At 38.2% G+C, this 25,503-nt stretch overlaps 1 protein-coding gene across 1 annotated transcript in view; it reads right to left on the reverse strand.

The window, feature by feature from the left end:
- Positions 1 to 979: 979 nt before the first annotated feature.
- The window catches only part of LOC140739944 (myelin expression factor 2-like), a 29,939-nt gene continuing 5,415 nt past the window's right edge, over positions 980 to 25,503 (reverse strand). The window contains exons 3-18 of the mRNA XM_073068642.1: positions 24,695 to 24,747; positions 22,846 to 22,853; positions 21,502 to 21,595; positions 18,754 to 18,951; positions 15,799 to 15,952; positions 15,491 to 15,540; positions 14,789 to 14,849; positions 13,087 to 13,203; positions 8,916 to 8,969; positions 7,879 to 7,974; positions 7,232 to 7,294; positions 5,738 to 5,866; positions 4,774 to 4,836; positions 3,361 to 3,713; positions 2,196 to 2,247; positions 980 to 1,580 (exon numbers count right to left, since the gene is read on the reverse strand). Coding sequence (XP_072924743.1) covers positions 1,417 to 1,580; positions 2,196 to 2,247; positions 3,361 to 3,713; positions 4,774 to 4,836; positions 5,738 to 5,866; positions 7,232 to 7,294; positions 7,879 to 7,974; positions 8,916 to 8,969; positions 13,087 to 13,203; positions 14,789 to 14,849; positions 15,491 to 15,540; positions 15,799 to 15,952; positions 18,754 to 18,951; positions 21,502 to 21,595; positions 22,846 to 22,853; positions 24,695 to 24,747 — 1,709 coding nt within the window. The 3' untranslated portion in view covers positions 980 to 1,416. The remainder of the gene's footprint in view (positions 1,581 to 2,195; positions 2,248 to 3,360; positions 3,714 to 4,773; positions 4,837 to 5,737; positions 5,867 to 7,231; positions 7,295 to 7,878; positions 7,975 to 8,915; positions 8,970 to 13,086; positions 13,204 to 14,788; positions 14,850 to 15,490; positions 15,541 to 15,798; positions 15,953 to 18,753; positions 18,952 to 21,501; positions 21,596 to 22,845; positions 22,854 to 24,694; positions 24,748 to 25,503) is intronic.

The raw sequence follows: 25,503 nt of genomic DNA on the forward strand, positions 1-25,503 counted from the left end.
ACACTTTTTCTTGTCATTATTCCCTAAATAATGCAGTATAACAACTATTTTACATAGCATTTATATTGTATTAGGTATTATAAGTAATCTAGAGATGATTTAAAGTATACGGGAGGATGTGCGTGGGTTATCGTGGATCTGGATCAAAAAAAGTCTGAAGTTCTCTTACTAAGCAAGTTGGAACAGGTACATCCGGTATTATTTAGTGTCAGTCGAACGTTTGTCTTAGTATATAGTATTTTACCTTTCTATGCATATAAAACACTTAAGAGCGCTGGGCTCGGGAACAGGAGTTCTTGAGTTCAATTCAGTGACAGACCACTCCCGAGTGTGCTCTCCACTGTGCTGGGTCGATGTGGAGGATCAAAAATCCAAAACCCCAGAACCCAATAATTAAACCACTGCGTTGCTGAGTAATAATTGTAGCTTTCATTTGGAGCAGAGCCTTTCTCACTTTATCCTTTAAAATTGTTCCCATCGTTGACCGACGTAGCCTAACGCTTTTCCAATGACTGATGGCGTTTCACCTCTTTCCAATCGCTTTATTATTTCCAATCATGATCGTGATTATTTTCATGAACAGAAACACCGCGGATTCAGAGTTCTACAGCCGGGTCCTAACGTCTACCGCACTGAGACAGGTTAAATAAGGTCTGGGGTTTCGCTGGGTCCTAAGATCCACCGCATTGAGACAAGTTGAGTAAGGGACTTGAGCATCTGTGAATTTTGGTATCCGCAAGGGGTCCTGCAACCAATCCCTCACAGATAAGGGCCGGCTGTACTTACCACTGTACAATGCAATTTGTGGAAGAATGCTTTCAATTTTCTGCATCCAACTTGATCAGTTGGAAGTGAAGAATTTGAGTTAATTTTAAACATTCGCAACAGGAAAATTGGGCAAAATAACCCCTCAAAACAAGGACCCTCCCCCATCTACCAAATCTTATAGAAGTATAGATATCACTCATTGTACAAGATGTAGCTGAACAGAATTTATTCAAAAATCCACAAGTTCTATAATCAATACCAAACGCTGTAGATTTCAGACACCATAAATGGAATTAATGTGTTGTACAAATCTAACTGCAGAATGAGACTTCTATAGATGCCAAGTTTAAATGTGATGAAGTTCAAAATATACACTCATTAGCTACTACAATGTACTTGACAGGAACACTTATATTTAACTTGCACTAAAAATGCAATGACAAAACTCAAAAATGTCCTCAAATCACATTTATTGAATCACTAGTACAGAAGCAAGTGTGTATTTTTTTTACTAAATAAAAACAAAATGCAATGTGCACATTGTTAAACTGTCCATTCAATTTTGTTTTAAAGAATGGAACAAAAACAACACTAAAAAGGGACAGTTTTACTGTTTGGTCGTTCTTAAAATTCTACTAAAAATTGATTTTACACATTTCTGTCAAGTCTAACATCAATTTCTCTGCCATAAAGTCGGATTCCATTCATCATCCTGCAGGCACGCTCTGCAGAATCTGGACTCTCAAAACGAACCACACCACAGCCTTTGGACTTGCCATTTTCCATCTTAATGTCTGCATAATGTACATATCCTAGTTTAAAAAAATGAATAAGTTTAACTACAGGGACAATATTGGTTACATTAAGGCTTCACAGAAAATTTCTGTACAAATTTAAGAAACCCAGCCACATAATTCAAAATGTAAAGGTGTCTCCAAGCAAATTGGTGACTCAAGTGCAGAAAACACACACACACACACACTATATACATTTCTATGGCAGCGATCATAAATACAACCAGATCCTGCAAAAAGGAATAGAATGATTAACCTTTTGACTTTTCACTGAGTTACTGGAATTTAAAAATGAGGACATTTGCTCATTTCATGACTACTTTATTGACATTAAACAATGAAAGAATTTTCTCATTCTAGAGTGGTGTGAACAACTGTAATGGGCAAGCAGGTACAACGTGACACTTATCATCAAAATATTTGGGATTAAGTATCACAACCAATTCTGACAAATGGATTATTATCCGGCAACAAACCAGCAGTTGACAGGAAACAACTGCTATTTGAACCTCAACCATCTCAAAGTCGATCATTAAAACAAAATTCCGAGCTGAGGGTAGATTTAAATGTGGTTCAATTAACTGATTTTCCAAACATAAATTGCAGTTTTACTTAAAAAATCTACAAACTTACCAAATTCACTGAATTTGTCTTTCAGCATTTGCCAGGTGATGTCATATGGAAGCTGAAGAAAATAAATCAACAATTAATAGGAGAGTGGAAAAATAAATGAGTTCATATATTTTTTAAAGGCTGTCCTTCATTTCACCATGAAACTTCAAAAGAAACCTTTAGAACAAGGTCCCAATCAGACATTTGCCAGAATTGTTCACTGTAGTATGATCTTGGTTCCATTTTACAAGGAAACTACTGACATTCAAGACTCGGTTGTGATAATGGGAAGCTTACTATGATACTGAACGAAAAATGATTGACAGAATTCTATAGAAGGGGAGAAAATTCTGAAGTATTTAGAACTTTCTTGATCCTACACAATAAAGGATACAGTTCTGAATTAAGCAGTTTAAAAAGCCCAAACTAACCAGCATTTCAGAGAGCAAGATAGAAGTGGAAGGAAGTGAAGGGTGTTCAAGATCAGGTAGCACTGCTGGCATTGGGAGATCAACTGTAGGGTAGGAAACAGTCAAAGTAAAATATATTTGTTCCAAAGCCTTTGTACACTTGTGAATAGCCAAGTACGTGTCATGAGTGAGTACATATGAGCAGGTTGTCAGCACTACCGATCATTGAGCTAGATAAATGACTGCTTTGCACCCATTCAAAATAGAAGGATTGGCTTAGTGTAACCTTAATTCCAAACTGGTTTAGATATATGGGGGAAATTACAAGTATTAAGACAAATGTAAACCAATATACAAAGTATTGATTTAAGGGAGGAAAATGTAACTTCAGAGCTTTGATGAAAACCATTCAATAGTTAGAAATAGATAGAGCTGAAACCCACAGGGCACGATCCAATCATAGCATGGAATATCAAAATTAAGAGTCAATTATACACCATAATGAGGAACCATTTAAAGAGGGGATAATATTACAAACAAAAATGTTTTCTTTTTTTTTACAGAAACTACTCACATTACTAGTAAAAGACTGAATTTAATTGATGTCAGACTTAATATTAAACATTAGAAAAGCATTAGAAATTGAGACCTTAACTTTAAAAAAACTTCCAACTGAAATTAACATTTTTCTTTTCTATCTTTACTTTCACAAAGCAGTTTACAACTTCCCCATCTAAATTATCTTTACCATTCTTAAAAATTGATCATATACTCACATTTCGAACAAATATTTGACAGATTCTTCTTGAATTAAGATTTCCTGTAGCACTGCCCATGGATCCTCCATAGTTCCCACTGAAACGATTACGATCCATATCTGTGGGCTTGTCAAAACCTCCACCCATTCCAGTACCCATACGATCCATACCGCCACCCATTCTATCGGTACTTTGACCCATCCAATCCATTCCAGCTCCCATGCGATCAATATTTGATGTCATCCCAGAAGGCATATTCGATCCAATCCTGTCCATTCCCAAACCAGCACGATCCATTCCAGGTCCCATGCGATCCATGTTTTCCATGCCAATACCTCCACCCATTTTATTCATTGCACCCATTCCAATACCTAAGAAAGGAAAAGTATTTTAACAAAGTAAAATTCAATAAAATAATTCCAGTGTAGAGAATTGTGCTCAATTTTAACACAAGGGCAAGTATGTGACGTTTTTAAAAATAGCCTTAGTCAGGTTGAAGCAAAGTTGTCTAAGTGCATCAGCATGGAAACTTCACTTTCTGGAAGCTGAAGCTCCACCAAGTGGCAGGATATAGTTATAAGAATGACAAAAACCAAGGTACTGAAATGGGGGCTGCACCACTGATTCTGCAAGATTATAAATGATACATTTCCTAACTTAAATTACTGCATTTCACAAGGATGTAACAACATCACTAATTGCTGCAAACCTCCAGCAGACAAATCCAAACAGAAACAACAATTTAACTAATGCATGGATATTTACTGCAATTTGGAGCCTAGGTAAATTAGCCAAGCTTAAAAGTGTTACAGTTAGCTCATTGACTCAGCCCAAGGAAAATGTGTGCCCTCAGACTGAAAACTACTGGATCTTAAAGAAACTAATGGTTGATTGTGTTACAAGATTTAAAAGTTGGATAAGCAGTAGGGCATCACAATGCTTGGTCAGTGGGTTCATAGCATTAGTTAAGAGCTCTTAATAGGGGCCTGATAAAACTTTTAATCACTGAAATCGGTGCAGGTCAGCAGTGGGGTCGGATTTTAATTCTGCACTGAGTTGACCTCGCCAACTGTAGAAATGCATAACCACCTATCTAAAACAGCAAGTGCAAAGTTCAAAACTCCTATGCAATTTCAATCACCAGCCTGATCTACCAGCATCCAAGTTAATTCAATTTGAAGTTTCTTTTGGCAAAATTCAACATGTCCCTTGGCTCAATAGAAGCCAGGAGGAACATCTACATATGTTCAATAATGAAACAGCTTATTTCTCAAACTATAGCCTCAAAGCTGCTGTGTACCTTATAATTACTTTCTAGATGTACCCCAACATCTCTTAATGTCTGCAATACTATCAGGTTAAAACAATGAACAAACCTTATCATCGAATTTGGATCTTCAAACATCAACCATGTTTCACAAATGTTCTTACCCATTCCAGATGCCATGCCTGGTGTACCAGCAGCCATTCCACCACCAGCGCTCATTCCGCCAGCTAAATAGATTATGTGCAAATTAGAATTAAAGTACACTATTCTCCCAAAGTTTAAGTGCTACTCTAGGAACCCATTTACAGTTCCAAATGTGTACATCCAAGTTTGGGGGGGGGGGGGGGGGAAACCTTAAATTTATTTTGACCTATATTTTGTCCAAATAATTTAGATCCTTATGAATCAGGAAATTTGAGCTATCCTTAGTCTGAAAGGCAAGGTATTACAATTCCAGGAACATCCAAATTAGAGACACTAATTGTGGGGGTATTCCCAACTGCTATCCAGCATCACCAAGGAAGCTTGTGGATTGTAGGAAAGGATGCAATACACCCGACATGGTATTTCCCATAGCTAAACAAATTGAAAATGTTTAAATTTATCAAATAAAACAAATAAAATACATCTAAATTTGGGAATCTAATCAAAAGTACAAGTTGCTTAGATATTTTAAGGCAAATAAAAGCACAGAACTGCACAACTTGCATCTTAAAAATGACTTGTACAAAATCAGACGAAGATGGCCGTCACTGTTTAAGTGACTTAACCTCACTTTAAGTGCTAACTCATTAAAATCTCAGGGATTAGTTTCCAGAAATCAAACATTAAAGAATGGGTTCAGGAGCAGAAATTATTGATGAGAAAGTTGGTAAGTGCATTTTTAGAATATTTAGAATGATGTATTTCAAGTATGAACCAATCATCCTTCCCATCAGCAATTTGCACTTAAATGAAAAGGAATAAAAATGTTTAATGCCAAGAGCTACAAAAACCCAGATCTCAAAGGACGCTACAAATAAATTCAGGTATATTTTTGTGAGACTTTCAGAATTGAGCACAATGTTGCATATTAAAATGGAACTATATTAAAATATCTGCAGTTTTGCAATGACTTCTCAAACTTACCCATCCCTCCAAATGAATCGCCATATCCACGAGACATTCCCATTTCATTTCTACCAAAATCTCGGTCAAAACCACTGCCACCCATTCCTCCTCCACTGCCAGGTCCATACATTCCACCTTGATACATGTCTATAAGCAGCAAAATAAAAAGCTCCGTGAACAGGTACACATTTTTGAATTATCACCAAACTCAGATGGAAATCAACAGAACCTCAGATGCTGGAAATCTGAACCAAACAAAATCCTGGAAAGGCACAGGTCAGGAATTTGTACGGAGACAATAAACATCACAGGTTGAAGACCCTGCTGATTACATTGCCTGACCACTCGAGCGTTTCCAGTACTGTGTTTTTATTCTAATTCCAAAGCTTTCTGGTAATATATGTTCAGGAGATATGCATACCATATACAAATTTAATTCAATTAAACATTTTATCCAAAAAAATACTGGTGTCATCATTATCCTTCTGACACACAGTTATCAATGTTCCCTTTTACATACCTAGTAATCAGCAGGTTTTATCTTATACATTCTTGTACACTCAAATGTTACTTTACAAAATTATTTTACATGTACATCCAAGCCTCAATATCCTTTCACACATAACTCATCTCATGCAAGAGTTATTAAAAATCCCAGTCTGAGTTAATCTAGTTTATTTGCAAGTTTGCATCAGATTTTAGGACCTTCCCAAAGCAGCCAAGCCAATTCAGCAAGCACAGTAAAACTAGAACTACTACCCAATCATTCTGAAATGCTGATGGTTTAGGATCTAACTCATCAGGTAACATTTCGCACTCTTGCAAGCCTCATTGATCCCCACACTACTAAATTAATTGGAGAATTTATAATATTATGTAAAATGTTAATAGAAATTTAAAGTGTTGAGGAACTAATAACACACAAATATCTGGAAAACCTGCTACTTCAGCACCAAAGTCCCACTTGAGCCAGATAAAAGTCATAGTCTGAAAATTAGCAGATCTCATCGGTACTTTCAATTGTTGCTGAATTAAGTGCAGCTAGGTACCCAAATCTGATCCAATTCCTGGTTCCAAATAAGTACTCAAAAGATTTGTGTGCGCTCTGCTGTGGTGCACTCCACCCGGTATCAATTAAAGTTTTGAAAATCACATTGCAAGACTAAGTGTAGGAGAAACTACCAAAACTACATCTCATTTTGAGAGAAGGAACATACAGTTAACGAAACTAGAATATTCAATGCAGCTCAGATGATACTGTTCATTATAGCAATTTAATAAAAACCTTCAGAAACTTGCACATGAACTGTGGGCTCTCTAAGATCCACATTTAACTCTTGTTCTTAGCTGGAGGCAGTTTTACAAATGAATAGTGTCTGACAGACATCTATATGAAGATGTATCAATGAAGATAGAGGTCAGTCATACAGGCCAACTCTAGCCTCAGGTGTTTGTATGCAAATCTCAGAACTGCTATGAATGTTACATATTTTGTAGCCCATTTCAACTTACCTCCCATGCCACCACCCATTCCTCCTCCACCAGCTCCTCTGTAATCATCCATTCCTCCTGATCCTGGGCAGAAAGTTACATGAAGATGGGTATTGGAGGCTTAGTCAAAATATTCAAATTTATATTCTGGGCAAGAGTCCAAACTTGTCCATGATTTCTCGGGCTCAAAAATGGAGCTATTCATCATTACAGAGCCTCATACATATTCACCTGGCCAGGAGTCTAATGGCAATCTCCAGTGATCATCCTATTTGAATATTGGTTAAGGCTACACACTACAATAAATACTACTTCTGGAAGCCCCATTCAAAACCCAAGGATGACTTAAAATAACTAGTGGTAATTCTGTTTACATCAAACATTTTTCAGTCGTGATTAGTTGTCATATCCTGCATTTACTCTCCTACAACCTCAAGGGTAAACTTCAAATCTTCAGAAAGGATTTTGGGGAAAAAAACTTCCCCAAAATCAGGATGGACAGGGCCCTGCTGCCAAGTATTTGCTGTGCCACTGAAGCATTAACAAGTATAAGGCAAAGCTGCATCTCTTCTCTCTTAGAAAGCACATCATCCTTACTGCCCAGCAGAGCTGAGTAGAAAGGAACTTTACTTTGCTCAGAATTCAAATTAATACACTAAAATTCTTACCTCCCATTCTCCCCATGTTCATTCCTGGACCAAATCTCCCCATGTTATCCATCCTGTCCATCCCACCTCCGCCACCACCATATGGACCATCCATGCCTGAAAGTTAGTGCCAAATTTTAATCCAAGATGTTGGATTATTACACAGCCATAATAATTTAGCAAACAGTAGGCCGCCCATGGCGTTGTGCACCGTCAGCCTAAAATTGTCGTAACTGCAAAAATAACATGCTGGAATGTACTCCGTTTTTCTAATACAAGCCAATTATAATGCAAAATTTAGATTTGTGGATAGAAAATAGAATTTAATTACTGCAGAGGCAATGGATTATAACTAGATTAGAAATTTGGAGAACTGCAGAACTCCAAACAATATCCCCCTTAGCACTTCCAATGCCTTAGCTGTAAAGGGGCAACCCATAAAATTAAACTAACTACAAGCAAAAAACAATTGCACCCAAGTTACTTCCAATGGATATAAATTCCCATAGCTTGGAACTTATAAGTTTAACAGATCAGCTCTATCACAAAATACAAATGGGACTCATGATTGATCAACAATCCAATAGAAACAAAGAGCAAGATGTAATAGCACAACAGAAACACAGCACGAAGCCACCAGAGTACTTCAAATACAAGGTAAAGAAAAAGCTAGAGGATGATAGTTATTCTTTAGTTACATGTCAAAATTCAGTGTGTTAAAAGTGAGATTAAAAATGCAGTGCATATTTTAATTTAAATGGGTTAGCATCTGGTTTAAAATGGCTTTTGCATCTGCATATAACTGACATGTAAATTGTCTCCAGTGGCAGATGGATTACATTGGATGCCACTGACAAAACAATGAAAATCAGTCTTGGATTGTTTAAAAGGACTAAAGTATGGACTTGAGGAATTCTGCTGCAAAATGTCTAAAAATTTTCCATGCTCATTCTACAAATTCTTAACGAACCAGATCACAAACCAGGTAATCATCTGCAGTATTAGCCAACGTACCAGTAATGAAGTATAAAACCCACAAAGCATTCTCCAACACTTACCCCCTCCGGCCATTCGGTTCATTCCTCCAAAACCCATTCCATCCATTCCCATGCCTGTCAAGGTAGAAACACTCTAATCACCAATTAAAAATATGCATTTTTCAAAACCTATTCCTTTTAAAGTATACATTAAAGAGAATAACAAAGGCTGTTAAAAAATGATTAAATTTGACCCCAGAAACCTGTAAAAAGTGTAAAATACAAACAAAATTTGGACATTTGGATGCACTTAGAAACGACTTTGCATCCTTAAAATAAAATTTAGTTTATTTTCATGACTATATCTGTAGACAATTTCAAATATAGTTATCATCAAAACAGCTAGACTACAAAATCTGGTATTTAAGTATCCTGCTTGCAAACCAGAGATGGGTAGTGAACTTTCCTTCACTTAAGACACCAGAGGCTCATAAGAATTTCTGTTAATTAAAAAAATGCACTGATCTAGATGTCTGATGAGCATTCAGAATCCCTGGCATGCCCTTCAAAGTCCTATAGATCTGATCGTGATAGAACTTTGTTAATGTAACATTCCTGGTAGAGTGCTTAAAGGATGTGCAGGCCTGCTAGCAGATGTTCTCACTGACATCTTCAACATTTCCCTGAGAAGCGCCACTGTTCCAACGTGGTTCAAGGCCACCACCATCGTCCCCATGCAGAAGTAGTCTTTAGTGTCCTGCCTAAATATGTACCATCCCACTGCACTCACTTCCATCATCATGAAGTGTTTCAAGAGGCTCATCATGAGGCATATTAAGACCCTGCTGCCCCCCTCACTGGAACCCCTGCAGTTTGCGCACCGTCCCAACCACTCAACAGACGACGCCATTGCCATCACCCTCCACCTGGCCCTAACCCACCTGGATAAAAAAGACACACACGTTCAAATGCTGTTCATAGACTTCAGTTTAGCATTCAACACAATCATCCCTCAGAAACTGATTGGAAAGATGAGCCTACTGGGCCTGAACACCTCCCTCTGCAACTAGATCCTAGACTTCTTGACTGGGAGACCTTAGTCAGTCCGGATCAGGAGCAGCATCTCCAACACCATCACACTGAGCACAGGGGCCCCCCAGGGCTGCATGCTCAGTCCACTGCTGTTCACTCTGCTGACCCACGACTATGCTGTAACACAGCTCGAACCACATCAAGTTTGCTGATGACACGACCGTGGTGGGTCTCATCAGCAAGAACGAGTCAGCTTACACAGAGGAGGTGCAGCGGCTAACAGGCTGGTGCAGAGCCAACAACCTGGCTCTGAATGTGAAAAAAACAAAAGAGATGGATATTGACTTCAGGAGGGCACGGAGCGACCACTCCCCGTTGAACACTGACGGCTTCTCGGTAGAGATTGTTAAGAGCACCAAATTTCTTGTGTTCACCTGGCGGAGAATCTCACCTGGTGTCTCAACACCAGCTCCATAGCAAAGAAAGCCCAGCAGCTTCTCTACTTTCTGTGAAGGCTGAGTAAAGTCCATCTCCCACCCCCCCATCCTCATCACATTCTACAGGAGTTGTATTGAGAGCATCCTGAGCAGCTGCATCACTGCCTGGTTCAGAAATTGCACCATCTTGGATTGCAAGACCCTGCAGTGGATAGTGAGGTCAGCTGAGATGATCATCAGGGTCTCTCTTCGCGCCATTATGGACATTTACACTACACGCTGTATCCGTAAAGAAAACAGCATTGTGAAGGACCCCACGCACCCCTCGTGCAAACTCTTATCCCTCCTGCCGTCTGGGAAAAGGCACCAAAGCATTCGGGCTCTCACGACCAGACTGTGTAACAGTTTCTTCCCCCAAGCTATCAGACTCCTTAATACCCAGACCCTGGACTGACACCTTACTGCTCCTATTGTCCTGTTTATTATTTATTGTAATGCCTGCACTGTTTTGTGCACTTTATGCAGTCCCGGGTAGGTCTGTAGTTTTTTTTTCTCTGTTGTTTTTTACGTAGTTCAGTCTAGTTTTTGTACTGTGTCACGTAACACCATGGTCCTGAAAAACATCTCATTTTTACTATGTACTGTACATAGCAGTTATGGTCGAAATGACAATAAAAGTGACTTGACTTGACATAACGTATTTAACTATTTTCCCCAGCACACAGCATAATCCATGCTTGTCAACAGTCCTAACTGAATACCAATGAGTACATTAATGGCAAGTAGTCACTTATTAATAGACATTTTGACAGATACCTTCATGGCCTTAATAACAACCTTAATAGCCACTCTTGCTGGCTGGCCAAATTATATTTAATTCATTTATTTATGGGATATGATAGAGAAAAGTACTACACTATCAGATAGATGACAATGAAAGACCAAGACAAAACTCTGCCAATACTGGCATCTGTAGAAACAAAAAATTGCAGGAAATACTCATCAGGTGGAACTTGGCAGGCATCAGTGGAGAAACAAGAGTCAACTTTTAGGTTGAAACCTTTCATTTGAACAAATGGATCCGTGAAAATGTTTACTGCACATGGGTCAATACTGGAGACTTAGGCTAGCTACTATCCTTGATTATATAAAGAAACTCAAGAGATTGTGCTGATTCTAGAAATCCATTGCAATACAAAAATACTAGACGAACTCTAGCCCATCACATTTCCCACCCACCCGGCTTCACCTATCATTTTCTAGCAATTCCTCCCTCCACCTCTTTATTCCAGCACATTCCCTCTTCCTTTCTAGTCCTGAAGAAGGGCCTCAGTCAGAAACATCGACTGTTTGATTTCCATGGATGGTACCTGAGCTGCCGAGTTCTTCTAACATATTGTGCACAAAGAAGCTGTCATATTTGCAAATGGTGCAAAGGAAGTGCAGATTCAGAAGTGTTTGAAGAACTTAGCTGGAGAGTTTGGATCTGAAACACTTTGACACCAAGGGAATCTTGAGTGTAAGCAAAGACTAGCCATGGTGATGTTGTACACAAGAGACACCTAGCCTACCAATATAGTTACATATATAGTCATGCCCAACTTACTACCAACTTGTCATACCCAATTTCTTGCTTTAACTTCACAAGTGGATTTGCAATAACAGATCAACCATTTTGAATCCAGTAATCAGATCACCAAAGGTACGAACACAATTTTCGCGAGCCTAGCCTTGAATTACACTTGTCACCGCTCCAACCCATTGCTATTAGCAGAATGTGCAGCTCAGTCTTTAAAAGTAGTTCCTTTGTTATTTTGTATTTATTTTTAAAATCGGTGCTATCTAGCCCATCATGTCTTCATTGAATAAAGGAAGTGCTTTCTGTGGTGTAAAGCACAAACACGTTATCTATACAAGCTGAGGTGGAAGTTTTAAATAACTTTGATGGTGGTGTGCCTGTGAAAAGCCTATGCAACTTGTATAACATTGGCTCTTAATTTTTTTTCTAACACAATTTTACATCAAGATGGAAGATGTTTACAACTAGATAAAAGTTTTCAAAGTGGTTTAAACTCCACGTCAGTGAAGGTGTAGAACTGTTAGGAGAGATGAAGCAACAAGTGAAATTATTTCATGAAGAATTAGGATTGGATTAAAAGTGTGATTACAGTGAAGGGTGGCTTCAGCATTTCAAGCAGCAACATAATACAAAATTCCTTGCTGAAATTGTGCAGAAGATTAAGTCCAGACACAAAAGACAGTGGAGGAGAAAGTTGATAAAAAACAAAGAATAGGTAGCCGAATGCCCATTGGGGAGATGAAACACGACAACACAAGTCCCGATAACCCCACTTTCAGACATGTCCCTCTGCTTATTTGTATAATCCAACTCTTTACTTTGGAAGTGGCAGTAACCAATCTTCTGATGGAAATAGATACCTCAGAATATTTTGCCTGTACTGTAACTCAATAAATTTCACTTTGTTTCTTTTTTCCTTCATTACCTACTAGTGAGGTGATCATCAAGTGGGTTAGAGATGTTTATTTAATCCTAAACCAATCACCGATGATTCTGAAAAAAAATCACTAATCCTGCACTGTACAGGTCCCAATTATTCTAGGTTTGTGGTGGCCAGCTTGTACTAAATCTGGAGGGGGGGGGGGGGGGGGGGGGGAAGAGAACATATCTACCAAAAGGTTCAAAATATCAACGTCAGCGTATTTTAGGAAGAAAGCAGCTATATTCAATTATCTCTACAAGCTTTGAAAATTACTGTTCTTACCTCCCATTCCAGGGCCCATATCCCTAGGTCGAGCATTCCCCATTCCTGTGTTCAGATCTCTGGCATCAAGAGGTTGGCCACCAGGTCCCAAGCCCATACCCACCCCACCAAGTCCCTCTATTGGGGGAGGGGGAAAAGAGAGAAGAAAAGTTTAAGTTCACAAACATATTTTCCAGAAAGTGAAAAAATACTCAGGAACTGATACTTCTGGAAAATTTACTACCAGATTCAAGTATTATTAATGTAAAACTATAACTTGGGTAATAGCACAACCATAAAATATTCCACAATATTAGTGAGCATGCAAATTCTATTATTTACAAAGGTTCACAAGAATCATCTAAAGCCTCAATTTAATCTTTGCAACACCGTGCCTTCAAAAGCAGAGTAAGTATGCAATAGTCTGAAAATTTAATAAATGCATCCATCTTCATTTAGTGTAACATCTTTTTACAGATTCCTCGTTAGAATCTAAACTCCTAATACATCCAGTTTGCTAAATTGGTTTTCATTAATTTACCAATTGCATTACTTAAGAACACTGGCACTTAAGTTTTCAATGCATTTTGCAATTGTACAAGAGCTTTTATAATGACAATAGCATTCTCCAAATCATTCCATTTAACCAATTTCACAAGTGTAAAATAATAGCAAAAATTTAAACTCAGTTATTCTGAATGTTCAAATTCAATTATTAGGAAATTGAACTATATTTTGTTAATTTCCTTCTTATCCCAAATTTAAAGTGCTATTTATTACCAAATTGCAACAGGGCCATTGTAGTGAAAAAATATGATATAAAATATTCATAGTTCAACAATGAGATCTTCATTTTAAGCCCTGATTTACTACAAATTTTCACTTTGGGAGGCTGCAGCTTTTAAATAATTAAAAAATCTCTTTTCATAGATCCCTTGATATTGGCCCCATGTCCAATATTTGCAAAGTATTTTTGAACACATCCAGACCCTCACATTACAAGCAACAGTATAGCACTACTAACATCTCCCCTCAGTCATAATTATTGCATTGAATGAATTAACAATGCAAGGATTACAGTTCAATTCAGACTTCAATTTATTAATTTATTACAGTATCTACTAGCCTCCAGTATTACAACAAGCCATCAGAACAATCCCTCTGTTGAATACTTTTAAACTTGGCAACATGACAGAGGTATCACTAAATTTGGTCTCCAAACACATCAGAATAGCAAAGTCATGATTATCACTATGATTACTTACACAACAGGCACTTTGCCCATTACAGCATCAAAAAAATCAGTGTCAAATGACTGTTTTTAACTGAAAATGAAGTTTTTAAAAAACTGTTTGTACAAGCAGACTGCGGGGCAATAGACATTAAGTAAATCAAAGATGGGGTTAGACAGAAAATTTGCATTTTCAACATCCAGTAATAGAAGTGTTCCAATTATATGACCATGAACATGATTTAAGAGCAACATATTTTAGAATATTAGCCTGTGGAAGACACTTCCAAATGCAATTGCCAACAATATGGAAAGGAGTAACTAAAAAAAATATAGGGTAGTTTTTTTTTAGCTTTAGGCAAGGAACATTGCTAAATTGGGATTTTTTTAAGCTACAATTCCAGTATATACTACTAAAGATCGTTTTATGTTAGCATTTCCTTGACCATTGAAATGCAAGTTTATAGTGCTTAGTCAAAAAACAATACATACTAGGAAGTTGCGGAGAACGATCTCCAGCATAGAAGTTATTCTTGGGCATGGATTTGTCATCCTGTAAAAACAAACAAGTATCAAAACTTTGGAGCTAACTGTAACAGCAGATGGTTTGCAAACAACTATTAAGTAAGATCTGACTTAGAGGTACTGTACATATTACTCCACATAAGACTATATGGTCACAATCATATGCGAAGCTAGCCAACTCAGAGCCATTGCAACTATTGGTCTTAGTAAGCCAGGTCTTTCTGAGGAAGTGAGTTTCTTAATTTAGATCAGGGATTCCCAACCTGGTGGTCCATGGAGCACTGCTGAATGGTATTGATCCATGGCACAAAAAAAGGTTAGGAACCCCTGATTTAGATGAATTGTACCAGTTGACTTTTCTATTCGGTTTAACAGTGAAAAAACATGCCGAGAACACACCCAATAGCAAAGCTTCATACAAGTCACCAGATTACCAAGACCCCACACCAAATTCTCAATGAAATTCAATCCAATACATTGTAAGAAAAGGAGTGGGAAAAGTAGAAGCCAAATTTCAGCAGCCTTAATTGTAATCACACTACTTAAAATTAATACTTTAAATTATTTTTAAAATAATCCTTCAAAGATAACCTTAAAATCATGCCCAACATTAATACTGTGAAAGCAAGCTTGATCATTCAGATTTCACACACCATAATCCAAACTAACCATTTTGATGTGCATTGGCCTGTCGAACAAAAGCTGTCCATTGAACATTGCTGAAAACAATTAAGGAATCTTAAACATTATATATATCTTGAGAATACGCAGGTTTTATCAACCTCAAATATTTCCAAAATATGCATCACTTAAAAGATTCAGATGTAACAACAAATTGCTCTTGGGTTTATAATTTTAAGACTTCATGAACTAAGATCCCAGTAAAGTTATTTTATAATCAAGAAACAAAATGGCCGAGCAGTTGAAAATCCCTACTGCAAATCTAACCAACCAAGACAGAGTTTCATAAAGGATACAAAGAGCTTGAACTGATTCAATTGGACGTTCAAAGGTTACTGTGCCCATTCCACGGCTCTTCCCATCTTTGTCTTCAACAATATCAGCCCGTACTACATTGCCTGCCATGGAAAATACTTCTTTCAACTTCTTCCACCCAACTTTGAAATCAAGCTGTAAAATAATCATGAAATTAGCATGCCTCAAATAAAAAAGGTAAGGATTCTATATAAATATGCTTTTCCTATCCAATGACAAAGAATGCTCCATTGGGTAATTTACGAGTTTTCATGTGGCCAATATCGTCAACTACCAACTGTTCAGAATATAGTTAGCTGTTTTGCTTAAATTAATTTTTGAATTACTACTACTTCTGGAATAGACTTACTGTACACAGATTTAAGATTACACCCATCTTATCAATTTATCTCAGAGATAGGTGGTGGAATTTAATCTTAAATCAACGTTTAAAGTTTCAGGATATACTAGAATTGATCTCAAAATGCTGCCATGCATACATTTCAATCATGACTAAATACAATTTCAAAAAATGTCAAAAGCAAGAATTTTTCCTTGAGTAAAAGTAATGCAAAGATTTATTGGCAGATAATAGCTTTCACTGAACAGTATTCAGTATAATCTACTTAGAATGAAACACCTAAAAGTGTTGCAGTATTTACCCCAAAACTTTGTAAATCTAATTCTGGGGGCTAGGCTGAATAAAAATACTTGAATCCTGGATAGCACTTAGCCAAAATAATTTTTCCTAATATCAAAGGCCAATGGGTTTACCCATGATGGGTTGGGCGATATCCACTACCTTTTGCAGGCTTTTCCATTCAAGGGCATTGGTGTTTCCATATCAGGCCAATGTACAACCAGTCAATGCGGCACTATTCAGCCAGATTTTCAATCTCCCTCCAATATGCTGACTTGTCACCACCACTGATTTGTCCAATAATAGCATAGTCATCAGCAAACTTAAATATGGCATTGGAGCTGTACTTAACCTCACAGGTATGAAGTGAGTAGAGCAGAGGGCTAAGCACAGTCTTGTGGTTCTCTTGTACTAATGGAGATGGTGGAGGAGACGCTGTTGCCAATCACAAATTCCTATATTATCTCCAATGGTACACATTTTATACTAACGAAGAGAAGATTATATTAATTCTTAATAATCCTCAAATTAAACACCAACTGCAAGATTGTTAGGTATGGTAATATAACACAGAAGCAGAAAACATACAGCACAATACAGGCCTTTCGGCCCACAAAGCTGTGCCACACATGTCCCTACCTTAGAACTACCTAGGCTTTACACATAGCCCTTTTTCCAAGCTCCATGTAGCCATCCAGGAGTCTTAAAAAACCCTATTGTTTCCACCTCCACCAGTAGCCCATTCCATGCACTCACCACTCTCTGCGTAAAAAAAACTTACCCCTGACATCTCCTCTGTACCTACTTCCAAGCACCTTAAAACTATGCCCTCTCGTGCTAGCCATTTCAGCCCTAGGGAGATCCTTGTAGATCTCCTCTGCACCCTTTCTTTGGTTTCCACGTCCTTCCTATAGAGAGGCGACCAGAATTGAGTAAAGTACTCCAAGTGGGATTTTCCTCTCGGCTAAATCCCATGATCGATGAAGGCCAATGCACCGTATGCCTTCTTAACCACAGTCAACCTGTGCAGCAGCTTTGAGTGTCATATAGACATGGACCCCAAGATCACTCTGATCCTCCACACTGCTAAGAGTCTTATCATTAATACTACATTCTACCATATTTGAACTACCAAGATGAACCACCCCACACTTATCTGGATTGAACTCCATCTGCCACTTCTCAGCCCAGTTTTGCATCCTATCAATGACCTGCTGTAACCTCTGACAGCCCTCCACACTATCCACAACACTCCCAACCTGCGTGTCATCAGTATCTCATCCCTCCAATTCCTCATCCAGGTCATTTATAAAAATCACAAGGAGAAGGGGTCCCAGAACAGATCCCCGAGGCACACCACTAGTCACCGGCCTCCATGCAGAATATGACCCGTCCACAACCACTCTTTGCCTTCTGTGAGTAAGCCAGTTCTGGATCCACAAAGCAACATCCCCTTGGATCCCATGCCTCCTTACTTTCTCAATCAGCCTTGCATGGGGTACCTTATCAAATGCCTTGCTAAAATCCATACACACTACATCTACAGCTCTACCTTCATCAATGTGTTTAGTCACATCCTCAAAAAATTCAATCAGGCTCATAAGGCACGATCTGCCTTTCACAAAGCCATGCTGACTATTCCTAATCATATTATGCCTCTGCAAATGTTCATAAATCCTGCCTCTCAGGATCTTCTCCATCAACTTACCAACCACTGAAGTAAGACTCACTGGTCTATAATTTCCTGGGCTATCCCTACTCCTTTTCTTGAATAAGGGAACATCCGCATCCCTCCAATCCTCCGGAACCTCTCCCGTTCTCATTGGTGATGCAAAGATCATTGAACTGTTTGAAGCTGCTGTTAGTGATTCATTATGCTACCAAAGTCAGTACTGTTTATAGCATTCTCTGCCACAAAGGAAATTATTACAACCTTTCTCAAACTAGCTCAATTAAAATAATCTTATACACTTAAACCCGATGTAAGTGATCGCTAATCGCAAATGAAACCACAAATCATACTTAAGCAACAAGAGCTCCCTATATCTCTTCACACAAAAAAAACTCAAACCACAAGCAACATTTTTAAAAAGCTAGAGTGTTGTGTTTAGCGTTTTTAAAACAAACTATATTTAGCATACTACATATTTAAAAATTATAACTGAAAACTACTGCACTTATGACTGGTACATCAAACAATTAATTGTACTACAACTTATGCACGTTTAAGAAAAGGTCAAATGTTTACAAAAATAATTTCATTAATGCTGTTACCTACAACATAATTTAGCAGATAAACATTTTAATTTTAACTCACATTAACAATAAAGATGGTGCTTCCAAGTCTGCCAGCTTGCAGTGCACTGAGAACATCCCTGGGGACATTAGGGTTATTCAAGAGAGCTGGAGGGATATTCATTCCAGGACCACCTCCAATGCCACCTCCAACCATTCCCATCCTGTCGAAGCCACCAAACTTCTGCATCATCCGTCTTGCATGCTCACCATCCAGATCCTAAGCATAAATGAAGTTAAACTACTGAATAAACAGTCAACATTCATCTAAAAAAAACTGTTAACATTCCTTTACATCATGGCTTTTTTTTTTAAAAAAAGAGACCAACAAGGCCTTGGGTTACATTACTATGTTGTGTGAATTGGTGCCAGGCAAATAGTCTCTGAATCTCAAGAGAAAGAAGAACTCTCACCACTCACAGTCTTTTGTACATTGGCGGCACAACTGCAGAAACTTCACATGGCTCCAGAACACATCCTATACAATCAAATCTCATCGATGCCTCTAGTTTCTGAGGCTGGAGAGCTGGACCTAATGCACCAATACTCACAACCTTCTACAAATGTGCAGTAAAGCATCATAACATGCTACATCACTGAATACTACAGAAGTTGTACTATAGCAGAGAGGAAGGCTCTGCAAAGGTAGTCAAAATCGTTCACCGCATCACCAGCTATCAAGGACAGAAAGGAACAAAATAAAGTCCAGCAATATCATGGCGATTTCTACAAAATCTGTTGTGTTTATGATCTGTTCCTCCGCCTACTAAACCACCCCACAACACCCCCTACCACCACTACTTATATCTGTCAGAGACACCTTATGGACAGACACTCCAGTATATTTAATATAAAGCAACATACTGGTCACTTTATTTAGAGCTGCAACAAAGCTTGTGAACCCTTTGCAATTACATTGCTTTCTGCATTAATTACTCAAATTGTGGTCTAATCGCAAAAACAGACAAAAAAATCTGCCTAAACTAACAACACAATTGCACTATTCCTCATCAACACGGAGTACACCATTTAAGCTATCACAGCCCAGGTTCAAAAAAAGTGAACCTCTGGGGTAATGCCCTCTACAAAAGCTATTTGGAGCCAGGTGATCCTGCTCTATTAAAAAAAGACAGGTTACACAAAATTAGTTTACTGACAAAGCCTGCTGTTCTCAAGAAAGATCTATTTATGTGGACCATGCCTCAATCAAAACCATTTTCAGAGGACCTTAGAAGAATTGAAGAGATGCATGAAGCTGGTAAAGGCTACAAAAGCATGTCTAAAGACCTGAATGTACAGTCCACAGTAAGAGAAAATGTCTTTAAATAGAAGAAATTCAATACTGTTGCTATTCTCCCTAAGAGCAGGCATCCTGCAAAGATCACACCAAAAGCATAACATGCAATGTTAAAGGCGGCAAAAAAAGAACCCAACGATAACAGCAAAAGACCTGCAGAAATCTCTAGAATTTGCTGAAGTCTGTTCATGTGTCCACTATAGGAAAAACACTGAATGGTGTTCATGGAAGGACACCACAGAGGAAACTAGTGTTCTCCAAAAAAAATAAACATTGCTGCACGTCTCAAGTTTGCAAAAGACCACCTGGATGTTCCACAATGCTTCTGGGACAAAGTTCTGTGGACAAATGAGACAAGAGTTGAACTTTGGCAGAAATGCGCACCACTATGTTTGGAGGAAGAAGGGCACCGCACACTAACACCAAAACCTTATCCCAACTGTGAAGCAAGGTGGCAAGAACCTCATGATTTGGGGCTGCTTTGCTGCTTCAGACAGCTTGCAATCGTTGAGGGAACAATGAATTCAAAATTGTATTAAGACATTTTATTATTAAGACAGGAGAATATTGGGGTAGCAGTCTGTCATCTGAAGCTAATAGAAGCGGGACGATGCAACAATAATCTGAAACACACGAGTAAATCAACACAATAGTTTAAAAAGAAAAATAATTGTGGTTTGGAATGGCCCGAGTCAGAATCCAGACCTTAAATGAAACAACTTGAATGGAGATATGGTCTAAAATTCCTCCTCACCGTTGTGCAAGTCTGATTAGCAGCGGCAAGGAACGTTTAGTGTGGTTATTGCTGCTAAAGGAGTTTCTACCAATTATTAAATACAAGGGTGCACATACTTTTTCCAGTCTGGACTGTGAATGAGTAAGCAATGTGTTTAATAAAGACTTGGGAAAAAAAACGATTGTGCATTATTAGTTTAGGCAGATTGTGTATGTCTATTTTTGTGACCTAGATGAAGATCTGACATTTTATATTTAATGCAGAAAACCAAGTAATTGCAAAGGGTTCACAAACTTTTTCTTGCAACTGCACATACAATTAATCTGTTTATATAAAACATTTTATGTATTTATATTTATAGTTTTTTTTATCTTATTGTATTTTATTGAGCTGCATCAGGTCTCCTTTGCCCTTGAATACTGGAATGGACAGTAAACAATCTTGAATCTTAATAATGCAGCCAAATAAATAGGTACTTCCTTGGCCCTATTTTGACAGCACAAAAAAGGCTTGCTTACAGGCTAAGCTGTGAATTAAAAGTACCATAGAATGGTCCACTGTAGGTAGAACAGAACAAAATGAGATAATAAATATAAATACTACTTCATAACTAATGTGGGAGCAGCAATGATGCAACTGTAATGCTAATCTTTTAGACCCATCTTTTCCCAAGGTCAATTGTCCCAACTGATACAGCCCATCCCCACTTAAATCTGCTTCAAATTTGAATCACTTACCTCTTTTACTTTAAGAGGTCTTCCACTAAAACTCTGCTTGTCCATTACCTCTACAGCCTTCTTCATGTTATCTTCACTTTTGAACTCCACAACACTGAAAGAGAAGTGCACATTACACAAATCCTTCCAGACAATACTTTGGCTTGGAACTATACATCTAGTTAACCTTTCCATCACTGCTTGTAAATGCGGTAATTACTATGCAGCAGCCTGTCCAAAAAATTATAAAACAACTGGAAAAAATTAATAGGTCAAGCAGCATCTGCTGAGGCAAAGGGATAGTCTCAATTTCAGATTGTACCCAGCTTCAGGATTGAGGCTGTTGAGGGATGACAGTCAGAATAGAAATGAAGAAAGGTGAGATGGGGGGGGGGGGGGGGGGGGGGGTCAGTAGATAACAATGGGAACCAGATCAAGGGAGAATGATCACTGTTTAACACAGGGCAGGGAAGGTGGAAAGAGATAAAGTGAACAAGGAGAGAGAACCTGGGTGGACCGCCAGCAGTAGTAAAGAACACAAGAGTACAAATTAACGTTTGAGGAGCATTTGATAGCTCTGGCTCTGTACTTGGGAGTTCAGAAGGATGATGCGGGAACCCCAGATTCTCCTCCCTTTTGTTCAACCCCCCCCCATGTAAACCCATTACCTCACCTACATAGTTGCTTGTGACTGCCCAAAACCAACATTCTTATCTACCTGCGGTTTAACACTGGTATAGCCTTGGTTCACCCATCCCCACTCACACATGGCCTGAATACTCCCTCCCCAATCCAGCTCCACCTGTCACCAGTCTACTTTAACAATTCCCCCGCCCCAAACATGTATCCACCTACCAGGCTCTTTTCTCATTCCCTGCCTCAATTCAATATACTTGCTTTCTAGTATGTAGCATGCTGTTTGACCCACAGTTCTTTCAACTGTTTACTTTGTCCAGATTCCAGCATCTCGAATCTCTTTGCCACCTTCCCAATCAGTTTTGTATTTCTCAAATTCACCCACCACCCAGTTAGGGCTTAACTTAAGCTTACATATCCATGCACCTGTTCCTTTCATACATTTCAAATCCTTATTCAAATCTAGTAATAGATAATATGCAGGGAGTTTCACAACCGAACTCATACATCTATATTCAAAATCTAAAAACATGCAGTTTAGCCAGTAATCAAAGAATGGGTATTAGCACCAGAAACCACAGGAACATTTTTGTCTCATCACAGAAACATGGCAACTATTAATACCCATTCCATCTCCCAGCAGCATTCTTACACAACACATGTATGGATCAAACTTGGTTTAAATATCTTATTAGGAAAGAGAACTGAGAAGACTGAAGGGAAACTTACCCACATCCCTTTGGTCACAGATGATAGCATGTAAAGAAGGAAAAAAATGTAAAAATTAAATAAAGAATATTGATATCCATACAAAATTGAAATAACCTATATTGACAATACAGGGGGAGTAACTTCATCACCATTTGACTAAAGATTGGTCCTCTGCTGTGTACCCTCTAAAATTTGTTCTTGCATCGTGTAATGCAAAAGGAAGATCATGAGCTAGTAACAATGCACAAGGAACAGAGGTTCCAGAGAACCAATACAATCCCACCAAATACCCAACAATGGGCATAATAGGTGGGACATACCAAGCACAAGCTGGACATCACCACTCAGAGCCGGAAGCAAATTTTGTAAAACCACCGCCACAGGCCACTCTTTAGAGCACCCAATGGCTGATTTAAGAGACCTGGGAGCAGGTTGTATGTTAATAAATTTGCACACAGATCAGAAAGTGAGACACTAAATGATCTCTCCAAAAATAACTCATGGTATTTTGCCAGGCTCTTTTAAACATTTCCAGCCTTCAACTCACTAGGACCCATGGGTAAATTCAGAGAAAAACATACTGGTGTATATATTAAAGTTCTGATTGAAATGTCATCGTTTTCCCATCTAAACCCAGTTATTTCAAAATGGGGACTATACAGAAAAATTCCTGATTTAACTCTCAAACTAAGATACTTTAAAAATTATTCCAAGCAAGACTTCATATTGTGGATAGTGGCAGCTCTACAGCATTAACCAAATATACATGATTTTCATAAACCTTACATCAAACTCACTTCCACCATGTGTCTAAAATCCATCCACTTTCACATTTCCATTGACAACTTATTCAACATCCCATTCTATGCTTAACACCATTAAGGATCAGAACCAAAATATTCCCCGTTTTGACGATTACAGCCCTGGTTAGCATAACATCAGGAAAGACAAAAATACCTGACATCCCTGAACAGTTGCTTGTTTAAGCTGTATAGCAGATATATTTGGTAATGTTTCTTTTTGACATTATTTGACAAAGTGAACATCCTTCAATCTTCCCACACTAAATTCAAAGTGCCAAATAAAGGCTACAATGATTCAGGGGGGCAAACAACATTACGGATAATCCATTCACTTTACATAATGCACAGGGGTCGTCTTATAAACCTTTAAGGTTCATAAACCACATTTTGTGGTGGGCAAAAAGCGAATATAGCACAATGCTTAGCCATACAAGCATAAAGGTCCAGATTCTGATCAAGTGTTGAACTAACTGGAGGGGACAATGTCAAAAAAGTTAGGGGGGAAAATCAATCACCTCTGACAACTACAACAATTCCAGTTGAAAAGTGCAGATATGATACAATGGACATTTCAGACTTCACTACGAGGCTTTCCAATCAAATGACTTACTGTCAAGGCGTACACATATACAATTTTGGCAGGCACCAGACTGGTGCCAGCTGTAGCAAAATGATTGTCTACCTTATCACTGCGTTCAGAAGGCATAGGAGCAAATGTAATGTTGGTGAGGGGAAAATAATAAATCCATTGCATAAACCTTTGACTACTTAACATACTGTATCACATTTTCAAGTACTTTTGAAAAACATGGAAACTATCAAAGACAACCAAAATATTAAAATGCACTAATTAGTTCAACTTTGACAAAATAGCACCAAATATGCCTGCTATAGTCAATAGCTTTACATTCACATCCTCTTCTCTCCCCCCACCCCCACCTAACCACATCACATTTCTAAGCTTCAAAATTCAAAGTCTAACAAAGCCCACTTCCAGTATTCCATATCCTGTGCATTTTACATTTGCAATGAAACCACAGAAGAACTCATTCTTTATCACTTACCCTCGACTTTCCATCCGCATCCATAAAGAGTTCCACGTAAGTAACCTCACCAACTACAAACCAGATCCCAGACGAAACATACACGGAAGGAGAAAAGCCAAGAAAACAATTGGAATTCAGCAAAAACATTGACAACGTTATGTAGTAACCTGAGCCCTCTAAAAGCCCAGAATATCATTCCACATTCCTAAACCTTCTTACTATGCTATGTACAGGTGTGCAGTGATCCCAAGTCTAACCCAATCTAGAATGGTCATATTAAACTACAACCCTTAATAACATTGTTACCAGTTACTAACAATATTACATACAACAAGCCCTTTTACGTCTGCCCAGTGTTCTGAACACATACTTCCCAAACTGGAACTCTTCTCAAGTGTGCCCAGCCAATAAGGATGTCACGTTATAATATGCAAAATACACATCTTCCTCTCTCCCTAATCCACAACCAATTAAATAACAAAATGATCAAAAATCAAACATGAAAGCCATAAACATTCAACAAATTGAGGTTTATAATATTGATAAACAAACTATTGCATTATATATTGTGACATCCCCACCAGCAACCACCAATAGCAGCAGAGTCTGCTTCCATTATCACCTTCATGACTTTTAATCAACTGTGATAAGAATCAATCTGTTATATGACCAAGTTCTTTTTTAAAAATAAACCTAATTAGATCTGATCTCAAGAGTTCCCACCTGCTACATGACTAGTATCCATTTACACGTACAAACACTAAGCCATCAGCCAAGACAACTTTTAGCACAGACAGTCCCTGTTAATAGCAAGCTGAGGTTTCAAA

Source organism: Hemitrygon akajei, chromosome 16 (genome assembly GCF_048418815.1).
Source record: "Hemitrygon akajei chromosome 16, sHemAka1.3, whole genome shotgun sequence".
Taxonomy (NCBI): Eukaryota; Metazoa; Chordata; class Chondrichthyes; order Myliobatiformes; family Dasyatidae; genus Hemitrygon; species Hemitrygon akajei.